The sequence below is a fragment of the Apaloderma vittatum genome, unplaced genomic scaffold (genome assembly GCF_000703405.1).
Source record: "Apaloderma vittatum isolate BGI_N311 unplaced genomic scaffold, ASM70340v1 scaffold757, whole genome shotgun sequence".
Taxonomy (NCBI): Eukaryota; Metazoa; Chordata; class Aves; order Trogoniformes; family Trogonidae; genus Apaloderma; species Apaloderma vittatum.
In genome coordinates this window covers 1-15,663 of record NW_009727588.1, presented here as the reverse complement: position 1 = coordinate 15,663, position 15,663 = coordinate 1, and the positions used below count along the sequence as shown (strand labels likewise).

The following is a 15,663-nucleotide window of genomic DNA, read 5'->3' as shown; positions in this document are numbered from 1 at the left end:
GCTGAACCTCAGCCTCACTAGTGGAAGTTTACTTTTCAGCCAGTCTTGAAACTGCTAGTTAAAAATGTAGTGAAAGATAACCTTAAGAAGGAGCTGCTTCTGAACAAGAGGAAAAAACTTGAACTAATCTTGCAACAGCTCTACAAATGGCTTGTCAGCCTCCTGTTCAGAGCGGAATGGAATGCTGTCTGTGCAATATGCTTATGTAATATGTAAGAAAATATGACATGCAATAAAGTTTTCTGTATAATTTAAACAAAACTGTTTTGTTTTCTCAGTAGGTGGCAAGTGGGAAAAGCCCTCAGAAGTTTTGGAAATCAAAGGGCACACTTGGGAAGAACAGGTGAATAGCCTGCCAGAAGTTTTCAGTAAAGCTGGTTTTGCCATAGAGGCTTTCACCAGACTGCCATACCTATGTGAAGGTGATATGTATAATGACTACTATGTACTAGATGATGCTGTCTTCGTCCTCAAGCCAGTGTAAGCGTGTGTGAAGTAAATCTCCGGAATCTAACCCAAGAAGCAGCCTCTGAAAGAGGAGCTTGATTTATGGTTACTTAAAGGGAGGGAATTTGGGATTGCAGTGCTAAATAAATACCATGTAAGAAATTTAAAGGCCAAAATACTAATGTATTTCTTTGTAGTGTGATTAGGGGGAAAAAAGGTTGTTTTTAAACAGACTCTTCAGTTGAGAATTTCTTTTTTTACCAGCTCTTAAACCAACAAGGCATTCTGCAATCCAGCAGTAGTGGGGGATATTTTTTTATACTTTATACCTGCAACAGGGATCAGATCCAAAAAAAGCAATAGTCCTAATAATGATGAATGATACAGTGTGAACAATTGTTAAAGAAATCAAGTGAAATCTGGCAATAAAGTTATCCGTTCAGTTCAAGCTTTGTTGAATATAAACTGTTGAAATGGATATTCTTCCATGCTAAGTTACTTTTCCTCTTACTGTCATTCTTCACATGTTTTTAATCAAGCTAATAAACTTTTTTTGAGATTACTTTTTGTATTAACTTTTGTGTTCATTTTTGTAACCAGAGTCCTGCTTGCCTGCAGTGAAGGCTCTTTGTGTTGAGAATCAAGCTCTCAGTAACAGCACAGCCTTGCATGTGTAAGAGCATTTAAGTATTGTTTAAAGGGATAGCAGTCCACAAAAAATGTATCACTTTGGATTGGATTTTCTTTACGTTCCTCTCGTTGCTTTTGCATATAACATTTTTCACCTAAAGGGGCTGTGGTGGAACTTGCAAAAACTGGACTTCAAACTGTTGGGCTTAAAGACTAACTTTCTAAGCAAGGTATTCTCAGAAGATTTCTGGTTAAAAAACTTGCAAACAGGTTCCTGCAAATTCTGTGAGTCTGCCCTCTGATACGGAAGGGTTTGCTAGCTTGGCACATTTTATTTTCTTCAGGAGTACTAAATAACTGCTATTTGTTTTACCATGTCTTGTTCTAAAAATGTGGCTAAATGGATAATTTCTGGCAGTTGGGATTTAACCTTCCGTTTAAACAGCAAGCGACATCACAAGCAGTACAGAAGTGGCAGGTGTATGTTTTGCATTGCTTGGCATGTTAAGTATTGTGAGAGAGCAGAGAAACCTCAGCTCTTTTATCTGCTGGTAAGTAAAGTAAGAACTCACCTTTGCTCTTGAAGTCTAAAAAAGTTGTACATTGTGGGTTTTGTTTGTTTTTTAATGTTTGTTGATCTTTTGCCAGGTAGGATGCTTCAGCAGCTGTTTTTAGGTTTATCTTGAACTTTCTTTCCCTGGTGGTTTGTCATTTCTTTTGCTAATTTAATCACTTTTTTTGTTCTCAGTCATCTCTGTGAAGTAAAATACTCTGTAGTATGGGGCAAAAGATTTGGCTAGCGGGGTTTTTTCGACAGTAGTTTTTCAGCAGTAGTTCGGCTTTATTCTTGTTTCATCACGTGCTGTTGAATTTTAGCACCAAGTACAATCAGATTCGTTAGAAAAATGAGCTATATGCTCTGGAATGAATCCGTTCATTTTTATTTTGTTACCTTCCCTTGTACTCATCTGGTCGTGGGAAAATATGTTTCTTAATGTGTAATGAATTTAGCTTCATGTAGAACATATTTAAGAAAAACTTCTTCAAAGATTCCCACAGGCTAAAAATCACACTCGAGCAATAGCAGGGAAAAGCTGTGAAAAGAGTAAGCTTAAATTCTAAGTACACAGGTACTTGTAAAATCAGAGTTCCTTGCAAAGGAAGGGGCACGGCAGGGCTCACTATGTCTTTCTCTCACCAGACCTTGAGTGCGTTTGTGTGCAGTTAATGCCTGCTCACACAGCTCTGTGCAAAGAAACTTGAGTCCTGTAGTTGACTAAACTGCCTGAAATACTTCTAAAGATACCATCCAAAGGGAGAAGTGGTGGGGTTTTTTTGTGAGTCCAATGTTCAATTTTATTGTTCCTGAGCTTGGGGAACCTGCCTTGTCCCTCCCCTGTCCTTGTCCTGCTGTGGGTGATGGTGTGCAAGCTGCACCTCGTTTTTCTCACTGCTGTGCAGTGTTTTGCCACGGAGAGTAACTCAACTGTCTGTTCTGTCAAGGTTGCGCTGGATGTGTGGCATCGCAGGAAAAAGATGTGTAGTCTGAAACTTTCAAAGCAAAGTTGCAACAACTTCGTCTCGCAGAAACCACAAGCCCCTTTGCTGGGTTATGCCAGGTACAGTCAGTTCATATGCTGCTCCACGGAGCGCAGGGCCCCCGCCCGGGGTCAGGATGGGGGGAGCAGGGCGCCAGGCAGCGCCAGCCTGGCCCTGAGCCTTTCCCCCATACAACCCCTTGGGCTCGCTTCACCTTGGGGAGGGGAAGCATCCTCTTCTGCCTGCTATGGGAGTCTGAGCCCCCAGCAGAGGAGGCTTTTCCCCTCCCCTCTGGCTGAAGGCTGGTTTCTGCTGGGCAGGCCCCTGCGGCTGCGAGGCGGTGCTGGCCCCAGTCCCTGCCCCTGGCTCTCGGGGTCCTGGCTGGAGCCGCCCAGCTCATTGCACTGCGAGCGTGGGACAGAGGCGCACGCAGCAGAGGCAGGTAAAGTGCCGTGGGGCTCTCCCCAAGCATACGCCATCTCTTTCTTCTCTTCTGCCCTCCCTTTCCCTTTCTTCCTTTCCAGACTGAACCCCATGGAGGTTGCCTCGCTGCATATTGGGCTTTTTTTCGGAGGCGCTGAACGCCCAGCTGCATGGGGGAGGATGCGCACTGGCAGTGCGAGGGTTTATCAGCAAGAATTCCGATTATGAGGTTAGCTTTCTGGTTATCAAGCTCCAGATAAGGCAGCGGCTGCGTTGGAGTGAGTGATAAAATGTCTTGGATTTCTTTACATGGAAGAGCAGCTGTTTAGGGAGCAAGAGGAGAAGGCAATCTGGGAGCTCCTCTTAACTGGGAAGTCCTACAAGGGTGACATCTCGGGGATCTGATCATAGCGTATGCTGCCACGGTGGAAGGAGCTGTCTCTAGGGAAATGCTGGATGGGATCTCCGAGATCCCTGCAAGGTGATTTGGAATTGTCTGAAAGCTGCAGTGAACTTCTGCAAACAGACTAGTTTCGCAGACAAAATAAGTATTTCATCATAGATTGTCTTATCAAGCAGGGCTGTTTCCCAGCAGACTTTTTCTGCACCTGCTAATTGTCAACTGGAGTTAGGATAAAAAAAGCACTTTCCTTTGCATTTAATCTCCTTATATATTAACTTAGCATGCTTTAATTAAAATACAGCCCCTGATCAAAGTAAATGAGTTGGAATAAACAAGTCAGGATTGACACTGGGAACATGATTTAAACCATGCAGAGTAATCAAACCTTGCTGCAAAATCAGTGGGGCAAAGGCAGAAATAAACACAAGAAACTTCATTGTCTAAGAAACCAGATAGGTCTGAATGAGAGACATGTTTTGTGTCGCTCCCAAAAAAATAGCTGAAAAGGGTTCTAGTGTGTGTAAGAACAAGACAGAGGTAATAGCTTCTTAAGTCTAATGTTCAAATGTTTTGTCTTCCATCAGTTTGAGTCACTTCTGTTGCAGGACTGTAGTTCAGGGTTTGTGATAGACTAAAGTATTGCTAGAGGCTGTTGAAAGATATTTTCATAAAAGAGTACCTTGCTGATATGTGAGATTAAACAACCTGAAAAAGAGGTTCGTATTTATCAGATGTTCAGATCTGTAACTCAAGCTGTGGCAGAGAACTTTTTAAAAAAGGAAAGAGACAACGAATCCAAAGTGAGCAACAAAGAAATGCAGACATTAAGTGTGGCTGTAGATAAATCCTTGAAATGAAAGAAAAGGGAGAAAAAACCTAACAAAGTCATCTCAGGGTCAGAACAAAGTGGACTAACGGGGCCCTCTATGTAATTTTTTAAAGTCAGGGGCTAATCCCAGTGTAAGCAGCTGCAATCTGTAGAGTAGAGCATCATCTACTATCTCAGATTAATTATTTTACCTGTAGGAATGGTGACCCTCGCGGTTGGGCAGAGGGCCAGGCAAAGGGTGCAGAGGCAGAAATCCTCTTTGTGGTAAACTTGGTGCAACGTGGAGTAGAGCTGCTTGTGCTCCTCAGTGCTGTGTTGGGGACATGGCTGCAGGAGTGCCTGCGTGAGCGAGACCTGCCTCATCTCTGCTTCCTTTCCAGCCCGTTGCGCTGTTGCAATGTGTGTGCTTGTCCTTCAGGAACTGGACCAAAAGCAGCAAATTCATTCCATACAGGACAACTGGGAGAGTGTCAGTCTTTTCTGATGAGAATCAGTGATACCCTGGTGAAAAGCTCCAGGTGTCCCATTGCTACCCTTCCAGCTAATTTATCTTTTGATGTTCTTTAAGCCACATGGCACAGGGCAGCAGGGATAGCAAGAAATACTAAAACACGTATTTCCATAGAAACTACGTCCTACTAGCTGATGGTGAAAAATTGATGGTATATTTCTCATGAGCTTTGATCTGTCTAAGTGAGGTGGCATGGTCCTGAACTCCATTTTCCAAATGTGTCGCCTTGCCTCTGCTTCAGAAGTGTGTAAGGACATTTCATCCCTTTTTTGCAAAGTGGCGCCGAGAGGGGAGTGGTCCTTCCCCCTCCCTGCCTGGGGTGCACTGCACTGACGGGCAAACGAGTGGTGCAGGGGCCTCCAGCGCTCGAGCTCCGAGTTCTGCAGATGGAGGTTCCCAGGCCTGGTCTGCAGCAATTGTTGGGCAACTTAATGAGCTATAAAAAGCTTAAGGTTTGTTTGGAGCTTCTGTACTATTTCCGTTTTCAGTCTCTCTATTTCTTTTCTGTTTTATCAGTGTTTAAAAGGATTTATTTGTTTGTTTTAATGAAACTGCATTTAAGTCATATATAGGAAGAATATGGCTGAGTACATAAATGGTGATACAAGGAAGAAAAAAGAGCTACTTGGTGAAAGGAAAATAAATCTGGCTGCACATGCACACTTGGCAGATTTGTATTTGCATAAAATATTTCTCTATCCTGGAAAAAGATCTAAATTAAAAACTTGGGAGCAAGCACTTCTGGATCATTCTGATCTCTATCCATATTCCATAGCTCAGGCTGTCTCTGATTTATAGCTATGAAAGTTTTGGGTGAATATTGCCTTTTGACACTGTTCTTTTTATTTTCCTTTTCAATCCCAATATCTTCTGATTCTAATAGACTGTAGAGGAAATGTCCAGACTTTTGAAGATATGTTTCTTATTGATATCAGTGAATCATGCTGAGATTACACACAGTCAGAATTTTGAAGGTAAGACCAGAATTCCTGCATGAGAGAGAGATTTTCTCTGAATGCAAAAAGCTATGTATAGTAAAATAGATGTGTTACTGTTTAGTAACTAGGACCATATTCTCTGCTCTCTTGACTTCAGGGAGCTATGACAGCAAAGAGTTTAACGAAGATTACTTATTATTTAATAGCCTTTTGTTTTCACTTTTTTTTCTGTAAATAGATTTAATAAAAGCTGCATTAAATGCTTATAAATAAATTGTATCTATATACAGTTGAGTGCTGCATACAATATATATTTTTTTATATAACACATTTGAATGATAAAACATTAAATCAATTTTTAGTAACAGGATAATCTTTTACAGATTTGCCTCCATTATTACACAAAGCTGTGGTTAGTATTTTTATTTGATTTCTCTACTAACATTTTATATTATAATCTAAAAATAATAATTTATTACATACACTTATAATTTCTTTCTCAGGAGGAAATAATAACTGGGAAATACCTGCATGGTAATGTACATTTTTTTTCCATTTAAGCTTCTAAAAGGTATTAAAACTCAATATCTCACCATAACTTTTTATGTTCCATTTTTCATATGCAGCTCTCCTTGATATACTTCATTTTCAAAGGTAATGTATTACTCTTACCATCTTTATTTTTCAGTATTATCTTGCGCTTCAGATACAATCTGTTTCATTTCCACATAAACTGGAACGTTACGGATAAAATGAAATTGGCACGTATGATTACTTTGATTTAGATCTCCTGTGATGGGTGTTTCCCCTTAACGGTGAAGAGCTGTTTTTTCATGATAAAGCAAAAAACATGGGTAGAATAAGGCTGGCAATAAATACCTGCTGCAGTTTTCGGAAGTTCTGGTAATTAACTTTGTTCATATGTTTCAGAATAGCATCTTAAGGAAATTAGGTGCGGTTCCAGCTTTCTCTCCATCTCTCTCTTTCAGTCCCAGTCCATCTCACTTCCTCCAGCTCCTGGCGACTTTTGAATTATTTGCTAATTTTGTCTAAATTTGAAAGCAATAGAAGCCTCAAAGGCAACTCCACTCCGATGTATTTTGAGAAAATCAATGGCTTTGTAAAGAAGACCCACTGAAATTAATGACCCTGCTGAGGGAAAGTCAGCAGACATTAGTCACTGGACATTCTTTCTACAAGCAGATCAGAACAGGCAGGAAGCGCACCCAAAGCTCTGGACTAGCCACAGCACAGCTCGTCTCATGCCTTGAGATGGTGTGAATCACAGAATCACAGAATGTCAGGGGTTGGAAGGGACCTCAAAAGATCATCTAGTGCAGCCCCCCTGCCAGAGCAGGATCACCTACAGAATGGCAACATGTTGGAAAATTGAGGTTATTGTGGATGGTTGTGGAGTTAGATGAAAAAAACCCCATAACTAATTCAATTTGTTCTTCATTGAACCATGTGTTTTCATTGCATTAAACAGGTCAACTCTTAGCCTGGTTAGGCCAGAAAGCTGAATACTTCTGTCATAATGGTGTTGTTAGCAGTGTTTATTTTTCTTATTTTGTCTTGTAATCTTCTGGTTTACATGTTATATTATTTTACTGGCATTTTTGGTCCTGTTTTCTGTTACAGTTCTCATGTCTGGACAGCAGATATGCTTCCAAAAATCATGGCATATTTTCATGCCCAGGAAGTTACATTTACTCTTAGCAGCCTACAGGTTTGTGCCATTTAAAATGCATGAAATTTTTTATTTAAAAAGGAATTTAAAAAGCAACCCATCTCTGTAGCCCAAATTAGTCTGTCAGTAATAGAGATAATTAGCAGATCTCAGTGTTGCAGGTAAGGAGGAAGTAGAAAGAGGGGTTTTTTGTTGCCTTTTCCCACTAAGATTGCAGAAGTGTGCAAAGCAGAAATAATAATAAAGAAGGTCTTTTTGCTTTTTCTCTGATAGAAAGCAGAAATTAGGCATTTTCAGGCTCAGCAATTGTTTCTATATTGCCTGTATACTTATGTAGACGTATGTTTGTCCACAAAATGCCGGCTTTCTCCCAGATTTTGACTGTGGCTGTAGTTTGTACAGCTTCTGAGAGAAGGAGAGGCTCCAGAGTATCCTACAAAATGCATCCTTTTAAAGTGCCTCTGAACTCTTTATTTTTGTAAGTGATCAATGTGGATGTGATATAGGAAAAAGTCTTGCTCTTATTATGGTCATTGTGATTAGTTATGAGCTGATTTAAGTGTAGCTGTAGCCTGCTGTTCAAAACCTGACCCCTCCCTCCTCCCTACCTGCACACACAAGCTCTGAAAAAGAGGCTCTCAGCCTCAGGCATTCCCAAAAGCCCACGGCCACTTAGCTCAGGAGCACTTGAACCTTTTCCCAAGCTCTGTTTCACTGACGCAGCTCATCCAAACCTACATGGAACTAACACTGCCCCTTCCCATTTAATTGGATTTATTAAGAGTTTAGGGCTGTAAGCAAGCCTGGACTCCCTAGACAGCAAGGACTTAACTATGGTAATGTTTGTTGGTGGCAATGCAAGCTAGGCAAAGACAACAAAGAATAGTTTCAACTCAAATTCCAAATCAATTCTGAAATAATTCTGTCAGGAATTAGAAGGGATTTTACGCGTCTGGTGCTAATGAGCCCTACAGTGCTTTCTGTTCCAATGTTATAATTCCCCTTAGGTTTTCAAAACAGGCACGAGATTGTTAAGTAGCAATGCAGTATGATGCGAGAGATAATATTTTTGCCGTATGACCTAGTACAGACTTTTCTTCCCATCTAATTGCACATTTCCTTCCTTTTTTTAAGTAATGTGCACACGTTACTTGATTTTTCTGAGCTCTTTAAAAGTTTCACTTTCACAGCTCTGCTCTGTGAAGCAGAGAAACATTATTACTCTTTTTTGCTAGATGGCTCATGGGAGAGGACTCGCTCATGAAGCCAAGAATGGGATTAAAAAACTACTGTCTTTCAGAATTACCTTTTGATTATTTTTGTTTACAGTTTGTGTTGAATATAGTTATTCTAGTCATTGGCAACACAGACAACACAGGAGCTAAGCACTTATCTCTCCTTAAGCAGAGATTTTCAGGGAGTAAGAGATACCCCCTAGTACAATAGTATGAGTTTTATCTATATCACATGTATTTTTCTATACTTCAGATGTCCATAAAAAGTTACTTGAAGAACCTTTTATACCAGCCTAGGCAACTACTATCCGAATTTCAACAGCTTGATCAGCAGCAGTTCCAAACTGCAATGAAGTATCTCTTCAAGATCAGAAAGGACCGTCTTGTAAGTAATTTTGCTGCTGTCAGTGTTTTAGATAAATGGGAAAGGGCCAGGCTCGGGGTCTCTCCGTTCATACCATGCCATTACTTAGCTGGCTTGGACTGGATTCCCGAGCCCCTATCTTTAGGTTGGACTTACTTAATTCTTGTTGTCTAAAGTTTGGTTCTAAGTCAGTCCCCTGGATTTTCTCTGTAATTGGGGTACAGAAACAGTTCTCCAGAGAATGATTTACCTTCCTATGCAAGTATCTAAGATAGGTAGGAGGAGTTGTTCTCAGGAGTGTCTGCTTCTCCTCAGTGGCTAGAAGGAGCTCCAAGATGACTGTAGGTGTTAAATTAGTTAATTAGTTATGGGAGTATGCAGGCCAATTGTTAGGCAATTTGGAGGGGAGGCATCATAACTTCATTTGCTTGCCTCTATGGTGTGTTCCCTGTGCAACTCACCTTAAAAGTCTCTCTCAAAGTCGGTGAGTGCCACCCAGGGAGGATCTCCACTGCAGGGATGGGATCGTCATCGGTGAGAGGACTTGGAACCTAGAGGGCTGCTAGAGTAGGTATCGCTGGGGGGGTGGAGATTAATCTGGGAGGAAGGCAGTGTGTTTCCCCAGACGCATTAGGTGACTGCCTAGAACAAACACTCTATAATCCACTATTCAAACAATGGTGGTGCAGCTGCTGCTGCCAAAACACACAAGGATAGGTGTGCAGGATGCACGGGGAGCTGAAAGAGTAGGGCATAATCCCTTTCAATAAACACTAACTTTCATCTCCTCCAAAGGCGTACTCAGTTCTTCTGGGACTCATAATATTGCATGAACAAATCTCCAGGCCCAGCACTGTCAGCTCTGACCAGGCTGTCCTAGGCACATCAGCTTGAGAGACAGAGCAACCTAATAATCATCTCCGACCAGGGTGACTTTATTCTCTGGGCTCGATTCTTTGATGTTGCCTCATCTTCTGCAGGGGGTGTTTGTAGTAACAGCTGCCAGAAATACTGCATGGGAAAAGGTCTGTTTTAGAGATCTCTGCATACTAAATTGTGTATTCTGTTATTCTTTCATTTTCCAAGTAACTAATTCTTTCATGAAAGCACACACTATAACTTCAACCATTTGGTTTACGTGTTCGGTTTTTCATTTTGATTTTGTCAAAAGATTCAAGCTGGCCTCTCGCTGGTGCCAGAGACGAATTACCTGAAGTAATGCAACCAAACAGTAGTTTGTGGCTATTTTTCATGAGAACAGCACCATATTTTTTGTGGAGTACTTTTTGTCAGGCCTCAAAATAAACAATATATTGAATTAATCAAAGATACATTCTTTTAACCCTCTGTTGCTTGCAGGAAATTGGAAATGTTATTCTTGATTGGGACAAGACTAGAGAGAGCATTTTTCAAAGCCCAGGAGTAAACAGGACCTTGTTCCTTATAACACTGGATAAATGCTTTCTGGCTCTGAGCGCTTTGGACTGTGTGGATATTTTAAGCCAGGTTTTGCGTGCGTCAGTGGTGAACTATCTCCAACCTGATGTCGTTGGGAGCCTCCCAAACATTCTGCTGGAGGATGCTTTCAGAAACTTGTAAGCCACTTGTTTTCCAGACAAAATTAATACCATGTAGTATCTGCTGACTATATATACTTTTAAAAAGAGATTGCTGTATGGTCTCAGTCTATTTTCCAGATACAGCTTTCTGCTTATGCGGTGCTATTTCTAAAAACATTTGTCTATGTATGTCACTTTAAAAGAATAAATAGTTAACTCGTTAGTGAGCTAACATGCCCTTGTATCACTTAGATCAACAGTATTCAAGGACCTTTATGACAGAACCTCAGAAAATACCCAGAGAGCTCTGTATGGCTGGATGAAGCAAATTTTACAAAAATCCTGTAACATGAGTGGTATGTTATGTACAAATTATTTTCTTCTTGCTTGTCATGAGAAAAAAAATACAGCAAAAGGCCTATCCATTATATTGAATTGTTTCCCAAATTTAACACAAATCTGTTTAAGAGTAGCTGACTTCAATACCTTTGCTCCAGAATAAACGTATTTGTTATTCGTGGCAAATAGTTCTCCAAAGACGCTTACTCTTCATCTCTTCTGCACAGAGCTATGCACAAAGTCTCTGTACTCAAGTCCTTTTTCTAAGACTTAAATGGGATACAGTTGCCAGATACTCTGCACAGGTATGTTGTTCACTTCTGAACTTCTGTTCAGAATTGAAAAATGTATCTGTCTCAGAATAAATTAGCCAATGCACTGTTTAAAATTACAAAAGAAATGCAGGATCTTGTGAAAGTTCTACTGCACGTGGCACTGACTCATTCAGAAAAGGGACACGATAAAACCAAAGTTAATTAACTCTGATTTTACGCATTTTACCACATCTGTTTGCCTTGTTAATGTGTCTTGAACAGATGTGTCGCAGCTGGGACAGTGTAGGGCAGGCTCCACGAGGGGGCTGTAAAGCGGCAGAGGCACTGACACCGCAGAGCCAACTCGTGCATTTCACTGAGCATCCCAGCGGTGCTGTCCTGGGAGCATTTTAGACTTTTAGACGTGTATGTTCTTCCTCTTTCCATGGAAATCAAAGGCAAAATGCCCACTTGCTTCAGTAGCGCTCAGTTTGGCACCTGGGACTTCTGCTGTTTCAAAATATCAGAGTAACCCATTAAGTTGCTGGAGAAGCAAAGATGCAGAATTTACCTGGTGATACTCAACAGTCCTGTTATAATCCCACAGCATCAGACATAATGGGTTGTGTCTGAAACATTAGCAAACTCTCAGTTTGTAAAAGATGACCCAGCTCAGGAGGGACTGAGAATTAACATGCCTCTCTCACCTCCTGGTTGCTGCTTCAGCACAGATTCAGTGAATCTACTCCTGAAGACGTTGAGGGTGGACTGATTACCAGCTAGTTCTGGTAGCGTGACCTGCAGAACCCGTCAGCTCTGAGTAGGCACAGTTGGACTGCTACCAGCATCCAGGCTGGCAAGCCTAAAGCTCACTCGAGTACATCTGCACACCACGGGTCACAGCACTGTGTGGGACAACGGAAGAGTTCTGCAATACTCTGATTTATTCACTTTGTATGTGGGTAGCACTGGGACCGCCTGGGAAAGGGATCAGCATCTTCCTCACTGAAGCTCAGCAGAAAAGAAACCTGAAAGAAGCTTCATATTTGTGGTGCTTATGGGGCCACATCCAAAGCACTTCTGCTGGTTTTTGGTGACACTGAGCCCATTGCCATATCTCTATTGTGCCTGCAGAAATGCAAAGGGCTTTTCCAGCACACTCTATCTCCCCACTGTGTCAGGCAGCACCTGCAGCTGGATCACTGGCGGGGCAGGAGATGATATGTGGCTTTTATGTCTCAGAGTCAAACCTTTTAAGAAATTTCTTTGTCACCCAGCCAATTATCACAGTTCATGTATTAAAAATGCCAAGGTGTTCAGAGATAAGCGTGGTGGTAGCCATTGCAGGGCTCCCTTACAGGAGGCTGTAAACTTTTAAATATTGTACCTTACTTAAAAATAATGAAACAGCTCTGGAAGATCAGAGCTGCCATGGTGGTAACTGCAGGTCCATTCTGCATCCTCAAATTGTGCTAGTTTTTGTTTAACTCTTTGTGTCTTTCAACTTACTAAATGGGGTTTTTCAGCTTCTGATATTTGTAGGCTGGGGTTTTTTCAGATGCTGAGAACCCTTCAAAGTGCACTGATGATTTTATTTTAACAAGAGTTGTGATTATCAGCACTGGTAAGGAATATGTCAGAGGAATCCTTGGAGAAAACACTGTCTTTGCAGCTCAGAGTACCCAGCTAGTCCATAAATACTTTTTTTCTCTGGGATATTTGGATCTTGGTTTCATTGTCAGTCCTTGGGAGAATGTTACTAAATGAATGGCATTTTTTAACTGTTGTGCAGTATTTTGTGGGTTTTGCCAACCTGTTTCCATTTAGTTATATGAATGATTTTTCATTTTCTCCATTATTGCTATTGCATATTCCTGAAATAAGTGTTACCGTCAATAATAATATATAAAGATGAGTGAAGTGTTACAAGGTGTCATGCCTTCCTGGTGTTCTTAAATGATATATTTGATTATGAAAACTGGATTTAAAAATGCTGCTCCATATTTATAGTATTGATTTAATTTTTTCTGTCCCATACTTTATCAATTTTCTATTTTGACAACATAAAACATTAATCATTTTCATGTTAGAAGATTTGAGACATTTGAAACATTATTTCATTTTCATTTAAAAATGCATGGGCTCATAAAGATATGATGCTAAAATCTAGCTAATGTAGGGAACCTCAGATATGTTTTTGATCATTTACCGATAACAATATACTGGGTACAAAATAATTGAAAAATAATTACGTTCTTAACATTGTAGTGAGTATTTATTTGTACTAAACAGAGTTCAATGAAACAACTTCTTGGGTCAGTGCAGAAAACTTATGGATTTTGGGAAGATTCATCGTCCATCTCCCGTTAGAAGAAATTCTGAAAATTAGTCTCAATGAAGTAAGTAACAAAACGTGGTTGTGTATATCATTGTATATCAGTGTCAAGTGATGTCAGCTACAACAATATGAACACAAAAGCAACCTTAAACATGAAAAAGTTTGTAGTTTTAATTACTTAAAGATAAAGTGAATCCAAATCCATTGTCAACTTAAATATTCTTGGTTTTTTGAAATTTGAAAGTGCCTATCATTAATATGTAATTATTTATTTGTATCAAACTTCTGTGATTTTTACTGAAAGGTGGGGACCAATGATAAAAGTCCCTCAAATTATTTGACAGTTTAACGGAGAATCGCTCACTCAGCTTTGCTTTCAAAAATACTGCATGATCCAGATCTGTCTTCTTCCTTCTCTAGAACATGAATGGAGTCTATTAATTTAGAGTGTCAAACTTACATTGTTTCATAATCCTGACACATGATTTTGTTTGTACCGGTCAGATAAGACTATTCGTTAGCTATGACAATGCAACAAAGCAGTTGGACACGGTGTATGATATCACACCAGAGCTTGCGCAAGCTTTCCTGGAAAGAATAAACTCATCGGGATTTGATATGAGAAACACTTCAACCATCTACAGGCAAGACTGCTTTTCTTTTTCTTTTATGGCTGTCTACAGACAGAATGAATAAGTAAGGAGAAAAGAGAGGTGCAGTAAGTAACTGATGAAATTGTTGGTATGGCATCGCTTTTTCCTTCCAGGAGAAAAATCTAGGCTGAAATCCAACCCTGTTTAGCAACAGTGAAGAATTGCTACTTTATGAATTTTTGGAGATGTGCCTAATTAGCTAATGCTTTGTTTCCTGCTCCACAGTCAGTTGTCTGTAGTATTAGTAGGAGTAGCAATATCTGGGGGATCCAGTCAAAGCTCTATCGCATTGCGCAGTACAGCAATAAAAGAAATTGGGATGGCGGGGCATGAGTTGCCTTCACCGTTTGAATCAGAGAAGACACAGGTGTTCTGTGGAAATCATGTTACAGTTAGAATTGAAGGAGGAAATCTTAGCTCGTGCCAGCCAGGATTGCAAGTGTTTTTTAATTGTTGTGGGTGTCACTGGAGAGGTCACAAAATGAAGAGGTATAAAGCCTCACTGCTGTCCTTTCTGTGTCCTGCAGGGTAGAGATGAGCCACGTTTAAACTCGTGGGACTGTTCTGTGTGTAAGCAGGAAACTGCATTTTCAGGGCCGTCAAATCAGCACTGAACTTACTTTAACAATAATCAAAAACCAGAATAAGCGGCTCTTACTCATAAATACACAGTGAGCATGAACTACCTGTGAGAAAGTGCTGTACTCCACATTTACATTTCCACTGTCGTATAAATGGATGTATTTAGTCCCAAGACACCACTGTCTGAAGTTGTTTGTAGTCTCCTTGGGGGATACCTTGGAGTTCTAAACTAATGGAGAATATGTTCTATGGCTTCAGAGCTCCTGTCATTATTGCAATGTAACTCACTGACTTCCGTGAAGCATTGCTGATTGTCAGAAGTCTAAGCGAGAAAAGAATTGTGCCCACACTCTAAATTTCAATGTCAGAAATCTTAAAAATTATTTTACCACTCGTGAGAGGTGCCACGTTCTCACAGAAGAGAGAAATGTCATGCTCTGTAGTCCTTAATATATTCCATTTTTACAACACGCTTATTTTATATTACCCATTTTAACCATACTGATGATTTAAGTGCACTTTTAAGAAGCAGTATTATTCCTTGTTGCTAATCCCAAAGGCGATGAAGAGCTCTTGGTGGCTATGCAGTAATGCATCAGAAGGTAATTATTTGTTATAAAAATGCAGTTATAGATGTTTCTTTGATTCGTATGTCAGTTTGATGATGTCCCATGAATTCAGATAGGCCACTAAAGAAGTATTTTGTTATATTGTTAAGGAGTTTGTTGTTGAGGGACTAGAGAAATTAAAAACTAAACCTTTCTGCACTGCAGAATTTTACTGAGTTGTGATAATGCTGCAGCATTGTTCGCTGCTGATTTAGTCCGCAGCTGGGCATTACTGCCTAGACTCCGCCTATGCCTGCATCACTGAATTGCTAAAAACCAAGAGACTGTATCAGGATGTCCTGGGTTTAGCTAAAACCCAGT

The 15,663-nt window shown here is 40.4% G+C and overlaps 2 protein-coding genes across 2 annotated transcripts in view; both read left to right on the top strand.

Annotated features, from left to right (window-relative positions):
• Positions 1-1,009, top strand: part of METTL9 (methyltransferase like 9) — a 16,958-nt gene extending 15,949 nt beyond the window's left edge. Inside the window, exon 6 of the mRNA XM_009873709.1 lies at positions 279-1,009. Within this exon, the coding sequence (XP_009872011.1) occupies positions 279-484 (206 nt within the window). The 3' untranslated portion in view covers positions 485-1,009. The remainder of the gene's footprint in view (positions 1-278) is intronic.
• Positions 1,010-2,496: 1,487 nt separating this feature from the next.
• OTOA (otoancorin) lies at positions 2,497-14,195 on the top strand. Its single transcript, XM_009873708.1, has 8 exons — positions 2,497-2,696; positions 4,469-4,789; positions 5,060-5,234; positions 8,899-9,030; positions 10,369-10,604; positions 10,821-10,924; positions 13,454-13,560; positions 14,004-14,195. The coding sequence occupies exons 1-8, from the start codon at positions 2,497-2,499 to the stop codon at positions 14,193-14,195; spliced, it is 1,467 nt and encodes a 488-aa protein (XP_009872010.1).
• The last annotated feature ends 1,468 nt before the right edge of the window (positions 14,196-15,663 follow it).